Source organism: Acipenser ruthenus, chromosome 6 (assembly GCF_902713425.1).
Source record: "Acipenser ruthenus chromosome 6, fAciRut3.2 maternal haplotype, whole genome shotgun sequence".
NCBI classification, from domain to species: Eukaryota; Metazoa; Chordata; class Actinopteri; order Acipenseriformes; family Acipenseridae; genus Acipenser; species Acipenser ruthenus.
Window position 1 is genome coordinate 14,696,565 of NC_081194.1, and position 8,989 is coordinate 14,705,553.

Below are 8,989 nucleotides of genomic sequence, written 5' to 3' on the forward strand. Positions count from 1 at the left end.
AACTCAAGGAGTTTTCACAAATGAGACGAGCCACTGAATTGAAAACAGTTAACAGCTTTCTGGATTCCTTTATGTGTTGTGACACTGTGTAATTCTTTTTTTTTTTACGTATTTATTATATTTTTTCATCCTCCTCTGTGGTCTGGATTCGAACTGCTGACCTTCGGCACGAAAGGCAGACGCACTACAGTTTCGCTAAAGGAGAATCCCCCTAGCGGGGTTTGTAGTCATGTCTTTTATGCACACATACAATGTGCCTATTCGGCCAGTAGGGGTCATTCATTACAACTGGGTTATCCCAGCTCTGTGACGCTGGGTTATCCCAGCTCTGTTAGGCTTTATAGTAGTGCTACACTGTAGAATCCATCCCACTTGAGTAATGTTTGGGTATTCTTGTATTCTCAGTGAAGCGTCACAAAACTAGAATTTAAAACGCAAGTCACTGATACAGTGTTGTTGTTTTTTAAAGAACACATTGAATGAGAAAATGAATTTGTGTTGCCTTTTTTACTTTGTACTGTGGAAGGCTACTTCAAATTACAACAGCAACAACATGGCATTACATTGCATTACTTTCTCATTGGCTTAGACACTTGCATTTATTAGGTACAAAAGATCAGTAGAAATGTCATGAGGAGTAAAACATTCCTGTAAAATGTAATTTTAGTATGAGCAGTTCAAATTTGAACCTTTCAACTCTGCCAATCATCCTGGTATATTATTTTTATTCATTTAGTTGATCATTATTATTATTATTATTATTTTATTTTTTTTTAACTTTTGTTTTGCTGAATTGTGGAGTATTTTGTTGCTCTTAAAAGCTAGGTGGTTTGGGGGTGATTTGGGCCATTCTCATGTCCATTCCACCTTTAGGTGCCCTACAACTAATTTCACCACTGAGCTACCTTGTAAATAACATAAATGGAGAAAGGAAATAAACACAATCATTAATACAATATGTATATTGTATTATATACTGTAATCAACACTTATGCGTCACCTAGTGGATGAATTAAATATTTGTAACCGTGGTGCTGTGTGTATTGTAGACTGCCAGTTTCTAACACAGCGGGGACGAGGAAGAATGACAGTGGTGCTGCCATAAAGATATTTGATATAGTTGTGAGTGGATGTCATATGATATATAATAATAACAAAGGATATAACAACAATCCTTACTCCCTTTTGTCTCGTTATTATTGCAAATGTAATAATACCTCTGTTATCAATCTGACCATCAGGAAATCCAATGTAGGTAATTGTTTTATTACTAAGAATTACTATAGTATCTATAGTATAGTATCTGCAAATTATGTAGCTCAGTGAAACAAAGCAATTTTGAAACAGTGAACAGAGGATGCAGATACTGCTGCACAGTGGGTTCATTGGAGAATGCCCCAGGTACCGCGGTACCTTGAAGCAAATCATGGTATATCGCGGTTATCGTGCCAGTGTAAAACCAATACTTTCTTTTTCCAGCAGTGCACCAGAGGAATCCAATGGACTGCATACCATTGTTCATTAACAAAATGATTTCTGCTTTAGATTTGTTTAATATCCCCTCTCTCTCATTTTTAACATGAATGTGTCGATTGACAATTAAACTACAAAAGCAAAACCAAAAAAATCTATATTAAAAAAAGCCCCTTCTGCTCCTACAATTTAATTGTAAATGTTGTTCATGAGATTCTTAATTTTTTTTAAGGTGAGAAAATTCTTATATGAAAAAAGGGGACGGGGGAATCAATAAATACCGCTGTATGTGATCTATCTGAAAAACAAAGTTTTCTTTTGGTCAGCAATTGTTGCAACGTGATAACAACTCTAAATAAAATCAAATCTGTAATGAGGCTATCAGGTCTCTCGTCACTTTCTATTTTGTATCATATCCCAGGTTGTTTAGAAAGCTGAAACCTTTTTTCAGGATCATGAGACAACATACATTGGGGTCCACACTGAAACTTGATTACTGTAATCAGTAATCAATCAGTGTGTTACAGATATTAGGAGCCCACCTGAGCGTTATACTCATGTTGCATGCTGCAAAAACTAGAGGATCAAGTGGGACCCTATGAAATGAATTAGTAAAATAAACTGATTACTTCAAAAGTATGGCAGAATACATGGTCTTCTTTAGATAGATAGACAGATAGATATATAGATAGATAGATAGATATTGATTGCATCAGACCAAGGTCTTCTATTACTCATATTCAGGTGACTTTTATCATTGTATTTATTTCAGGTTGACTTCAAAGCTAGAAAAATAACACAGTTTTACAAATTTTAGATTTTCCACCCACCACATTTAACCCTATATGTAGAAGTTGAATACTTGTGCTTTTCCACTTTTTTCTATAACTTTTTGGTGAGAAACACTGCCATCTTCAGTCTATTAATTGTATTACACACTGAACTAACATTTAGAACTGCCACTTTTTGCACGACATGCAGAAGTACTTTGAAGCTGGGTTTTCTTCTCCTTGGCAAGAGGGATAATCAATATCTACACCATTACAATGCATTCCTTTTTTATTATGAACAGGTCTCACCACAAGGTTTATTCTATGAGTTCAATATAAAACCAAACTTTTCTAAATAGAAGGGGTTCTGCAATTGTATCCTTCCCATCCAATTCAGAAGAGTGGTTTCACTGCATCAGGTGAGTTTTACAGGGGCTGATGTAAGGATACGTGCAAAGTGATTTGCACTGCAAAACACCCATATTGCTGCCAAAAACCATGTTTAGCTGGTGTAAAGTAGGACTTTACTGTCACAAAAAATGTGGCGTATGTAAAGAATGGTTTTCACCTGCCATTCTGCACCCTCTATCAAATTAGCACTTTGCCATCATTATTCAATTTAAATCATATTGAAATGTATTCAGAAGAAAAGACCATTGAATTGGGCAGGGATCTGCAATACTAAGCGGGTGCCAACATTATAATGAGATGTAAGGATTTTGCCTTGCACTTGGGCAATTGCTGACCATCCAAAAATGTTGTCCCTCCTCTGACAAAGTGCAAACAATTGTAGAAGTGAGTAATTAAGAGCTCTATAAAAGCACACACCTGCAGAGACCTGTCATTGGCTTCAGGATGGCTGCTGTGGTACACTTCCTGATGCGGCGACACTTGGCTCTTGTTGAGGACAGGCAGGAAAACCTTTGGATGAGAAGGGCAAGACAGAGCAGACCCAGCATATACAAACCCAGGGTCCCTTTGTTTGGGATAGCTTGTCCTCTCCACTTGCCTCTCCAGCGGTGTCAGCTGTGATGTGGATGACGGCCCTCCTCCTGTTCCTGCTGCATGCCTGTGCTGTGTTGCGAGTTTCGCTTTAGTTCGCGCTGCAGGTCCTGCTGCCTTTTCATCACCTGGTTGACTGTCCTCCTGGTAACACCGACAGCATTGACTTTCTCCACTATAGAGGACCATATGGCCTCTTTGGTAACATAACTGATGTTGGCTGATGCTTTTCCAAATAACTCGATTTCATGCTGTGAGACCTCAGCCGTAAGGACTCTCAGCTCCTCCTCGGAAAACTTTTATTTTATTTTCTTTGAGCCAAGAGGACTTTGCTGCCCTTTCTCTGACATATTTTTTTGTTTTGTTTGATTTTCGTGCTCCACAAATCTCATACAGCGCCTACTGCTCTCTGTAGACCCCACTACAGTCCGGACTCGCCTCACCTCTGGGCTGTAAGGGCGGCCGCTAAATACCCTGATGCACAGGCAGCGCTCATTGCGACCCTCATTATTATGATTGCAGCTCATTATTTGAGAGCATGTTGATTAATTTGCATTGCTCTTAAGCTTGGCCATAGTGCAAAATAATTGCCTGGCCGCTCGACAATTTGGATAATGTCATTTAGAGAAGTGTCTAAGTAGCTTCAGGTGAAGTGTATCTTAAATTTAAGATACACTTCATCAGAAAGCAGTAATGAAAAATCTATTTTTTAACCAAATACATTTTTCATTGAAAAACATCAAAACACAAGTTGTACTTATGTCATTTATGTCATTTGATACATTGCATTTAAACTTAGCTTTTGCTGTTAACAAAATTTGAGTAAATTATCATAACTGTGTATCATAACGTAACCTGTACTCAAATTAGGACAATGGCACTACAAAAAGAAATATGTTGAAATGTTTAAAAGTGTTTAACTGCATGGGGGCTGTGAGTCGCACTTTTGCACATTCTTAATAAGGTTCCACATAAAATACATTAACACAAAATGTTTTTTAATTAATATTTGTAATGCATAATGATGCAAATTTTTTGTCACAAACAAAATTACCCAGTAAAACTTTCGACATCAATATAGCTAAAGTGCTTATATAAATACCAATAGACCAACACGTATGGTCTATATAGCTTAAAGGTATTTCTACTTTGAGTCCAAAAAAGTAGGCAGTTATATATATATATATATATATATATATATATATATATATATATATATATATATATATATATATATATATATATATGGCTTTTTTTACTAGTGTGCATAAGGACATTCAAAAATATACAAAACCATTGCATAATAATACATCTATAGAAGCATTATTTCTTTGTCACTGTTTATGTTCCATTCATTCTAGCCTAGTAGAAAAATATTGCAATGGGTGTTTCTTATAAACGCATATAAAGAAAGCTAAAGCTTTGTAAGAACTGCATTATTATACAACACGTGAAAAACTTTCAAGAGAGGTATGGTTTGAATGTAACGTTGTATATGGACGTTGAAGTTACACATTTCTTGATGTTCTGTATTAAAAAGATGTACATTTTCTCCCAAATACTGTTTAAATACAAATTGATCCAAAAACCCTGTCACTGACATTTTAAATTAATATACATACAATTATAATTTATTTATAATTATTATTTTTTTTAGAATATATTTTTAAAGGCTCGTATGATTCGGCTGCTTATTGCCGTGCTGTATTCACAAGATTGCTGTTCTTTTTCACACCATAATGTTACTCACAGTCACAGTGTCCGTTAAAACTGCATTATCTACTATATGCATTTAGCTTTCGCTGTCTGATTCGTTTTGTGACTTCATGTCAGACGGTTTCAAAGTGCTTTTGTTGTCCTGTTTTGCAGTGCTGGAAAGGTCAATTGCCGTATCCTCTGACTCGTCCATTGTATTTGCATTATTTTCCCACTGGATGTCGCTGTCTTTTACTTTCGTTTCTTCTAAACCAGATTTGGAATTACTTCCTTCTGACACTTTACTGGGCTTCTTTGCTGGATCTAAAGACTTTTTGTGCATACCTAACAAAAAAAATAATAAGATTTTAGGTCGCAAATGTATTTGTATTGGCTACCGGTAAACTTTAAATTAGGCAAGCAATTTGTTATTGTTGGAGTTGTTGTTGATGATGATGATGATGATGATGATGATGATGATGATGTTTTGTAGATTTGCATAAATTGCTTAGGCAATATTAATTATCACTAAAAGCTAAATGATTTAAAATAACAATTCAAATAACCATTGCACGCATAATGCAGTGAGTTACGGCAACATTTTAAAACAAAAATGGAAGTATTCTCTCACCTAGCAGCCAGGGGGCGCAAGATCCCATCATTCCAGTTTTCGCTGAGTTGATTATTGATTCTGGAAGCGGTATGGAGTGCCTCACCATTGCTCCATACAACCCGTATTCAGCCATCACGCTGCTTCTACCCCAGCATTTCTCGCGCTTCCTCCATTTTGCTCTCCGGTTCTGAAACCACACCTAGAAAAGAAGTCACCATAACATTAGACATATTTTACAAGAACCATGTTCCGCATGGCTGACACAATTACTACATTAGTTTACAATATTTTGCAAATTACAAAAGCCATGTTAAGTTTTGGGGTTTTTTTTCAAACTTGCAGGAATTAGGCGTGTGTTTTTAAAACTAGTGCGTTTTGTGTCATCTAATTAATCTTGGAATAGGCCTACATTATTATTTTTCTTAAAGCCACAAACACAGAAATCAATAATAATTAATCAAAAAGAATACATATGTTTGAACAATCATACCCTGTATTCGTCTGAATACAGGTTATGGTTGTTGCCAAACTCAACCGCACGTTTAAGTTAAATTCCACGTCTCCTGATGTTATTACCTGTATTCTGTCTTCAGGCAATTCCGTTTTCATGGCTAACATTTCTCTTGCATAGACGTCGGGGTAGTGAGCTTCGTGGAAAGCCTTCTCCAACTCTTCCAGTTGATGAGCAGTAAATACTGTCCTGAAAATCAGAGGGAACACGTTGAGAGAAAAGAGTAGGCTGCCAGAAATGCATTGAAACAATATGCACATTCACAGTACAAATCAAGTGTTTAAAATCCAAACATCAATCTTAAACAACAAATTATAAACTCTTTACACTGTTAAGCTTATTTTGAAAACATTTGTGTTTTTCTGTGCGTCACGTCTAAAACAATAAACATTAAAATGTGTTGTATATAGGCTAATTCCTAAACATTCAGTTTTACAGCACAGCTTATTTTTTTCATCTGTTCGCTTGTGTACTCATTCATTAGTATCTTCAACAAATATATACTTCTGTTCCTTAACATTTTAGAAAAAAATGCCAAATGTATGTGTGTTGCTAATTAAATATGTACAGGTAACATAGCACGCGAGAGGTCTTGCTATCCCAAATGACGTAATAAAAAAAATAAAAAAAAATAATTAAAAAAAAAAAAGCATAAGCATAAGGTCTGGTCAACAAGTGTCATGTCTAATATTTGTGTTTAATTAGGTATTCCATAATGACTTGTTTTTAACTGACTGCTAAACTATCCCATTAAAAAAACACCAGAAATATTTTTAAAGAAACTGAAATACCTGTGTCTCCTCTTTTTCCTTTTATTTTGGGAGTTTGCTGGGTTTTTTAAGTCGTTCACGTCGCCAGAAAAACTGTCATCGTCTAAAGGATTAAAAAAAGACATTTTTATGTTGCCATTTAATGTTGTAGTACTGATCTTTAAGATGACTATTAATCTGTGGTTTATAACAGAAGAAAGATACAATTAAAAAGATTACTTCAATGTTGTCAACGTGGCACGTGCAAGTTGTTAATTTTATAGGTGCATGGTAGGCTAGGGCATTTATATGAAAGTTTCCACATATAACTGTATATGTTACAGTGTTAAAATACATGTTACGCTAAAAAAAATGTATCATTACAATAAATGCACATAGAATATAACTATCGGTATATTGAATATGGTGTTTTGAAGCGTGTACTCTTTGAATAAAATTAATGGTTGCTGATTCTTTTAAAAAAAAAAACTAGGCTACAATTGCGCCATGTTTATGGTACACAACAATTCTAAAAAAAAAAATGAAACGTGTAGATTTTATTGTAGCTTTTCTCCATACTAGTATTTTAATACTAGAAATTGTATATGGATTCTTACTACAAAAGTACTAAGAAAAATAACTATAAAATAAGATTATATCTGCACAAAAGGAAAGGAACGCGTTTTGTTTCAGCACCATTCAAAACGAATAGCACTCAATGGACAGCTCCCAGGATAAATGCGGCAAAGTGCACGTTTCACATAGAATTCTCAAAAACGGGTAGTTTTCAACTTTCATTTTAAGTTACTATTGGGCAATATAAAACGAAAATGTTTCACTATACATTTCTGAAATAAAACATTCTTCTCAAACTTTCATTTTGAAACATAGCAATGTAGGCATATATTATTATTATGTAGGCTTATTTGGTTAAGAAAATGCAACTATAAATGATTAATGTGTACGTATTTAAATGTCTGCTGTCAAACGCAACCAAAAACAATGCAAAAAAAGATCAAGAGCAATAAAAAAAATAAAAAGTACCAGAGTAGTTTTCCTTGTGTTGCTCCACATTCTGCATAATCTGTCTTTCTGCCCTAGTTTGAAGAACAGGGATGTGACTCGGAAGGAAGCAGGGTGCTCCTGAGGTTTGCTGGACTGCCAAACTGCACAGGAACCCCAGACCGAGGGGCAAGGACCCCTCTGAAAACGCAAACCCCCCCATCCGGGCGCCGTGACCCTCTACATTAGAACCGACTCCAGAACCAGCGGATGGTTGCAATTCGGTCTCCAAACCAAGGAGATCAGTGATGGCGAAGCCTTTAGATCTAAAACCAGATGCGTTCAGTCTGACTGATTTGTCGTTTCCAATGCTGGGGGCTAAGGCTTCTCCCTTTGGCTTTCCATCAGAGGCCTCCTCTCTTCCAGTCATGGTTCTCATCTATCTCTTAACTTTCCCTTTCTTGACCCGAAGATCACAGCGATGGAAATAGAGCGGGTATTGGGAGAACAATTTATCGTGTTCCCAATCCACAAGTATAAATCCCGGGTCCAATCAGCTCAAAGGGGCGATCTGTCCCCGCTAAAGAGGCGTTTCTCTTTTTTCAATCCAAAAGGATTAATTGCCTTCAATTTTTACTCTAAATCCGATAAGGATTTTTTTTTTCTCAATTGGTCATAAGTCTTCTTCCTCTTGATGACAAATTTCACTTACCCCTACATCTGTTTGAGACATATTACCATCAAAACACTGACACAAAGTTTGGAATTGCTATTGTATGGGACACCTATAGACAAAGTATATGAATTACATTTTATATACTAACCAGGCCTACTACAGTATACACAGTTACACTAAATAATTGTGATTTATTAGTACATTTATAGTACCTCTACTATTAACATTATTTTTCTTCCTTTAAACGTGCATATTTAATTTATAGTATCCTGTAAAAATACAGGTTACACTTGGTTTATGAGTGAGAATATATGTAACTCTGCACACTAAATATGTACCTTTTAATACTTTTTGTTGTTGCTGTTTTTGTATGAATGCATGTTCAATCATACAAAAACTAACCAGGGGGTCGTTTCCCAAAAGCTACTTCAACCAAACCAACGTCTTAAGACCAAAGACCGCAGTGTTTCCCGAACAGCATCGTAACTCCAGTAGCTC

General features: G+C 35.8%; 1 protein-coding gene across 1 annotated transcript; it reads right to left on the minus strand.

Annotated features, from left to right (window-relative positions):
• Window positions 1–4,059: 4,059 nt before the first annotated feature.
• LOC117410528 (visual system homeobox 1-like) lies at window positions 4,060–8,310 on the minus strand. Its single transcript, XM_034017138.3, has 5 exons — window positions 7,858–8,310; window positions 6,856–6,937; window positions 6,130–6,253; window positions 5,572–5,752; window positions 4,060–5,285 (listed from the first exon to the last, which is right to left on the minus strand). The coding sequence occupies exons 1-5, from the start codon at window positions 8,252–8,254 to the stop codon at window positions 5,038–5,040; spliced, it is 1,032 nt and encodes a 343-aa protein (XP_033873029.3). The 5' UTR covers window positions 8,255–8,310; the 3' UTR covers window positions 4,060–5,037.
• Window positions 8,311–8,989: the final 679 nt, after the last annotated feature.

Excerpts from the sequence above, each read along its gene's own strand:
- LOC117410528 (XM_034017138.3), bottom strand. The coding sequence starts at position 8,254 with ATGAGAACCATGACTGGAAGAGAGGAGGCCTCTGATGGAAAGCCAAAG. Across the intron at positions 5,753-6,129 it reads TGCCTGAAGACAGAATACAG|GTGTGGTTTCAGAACCGGAG; the intron begins GTAATAACATCA and ends CTTCTTTTCTAG. Across the intron at positions 5,286-5,571 it reads TTGCGCCCCCTGGCTGCTAG|GTATGCACAAAAAGTCTTTA; the intron begins GTGAGAGAATAC and ends TTTTTTTGTTAG.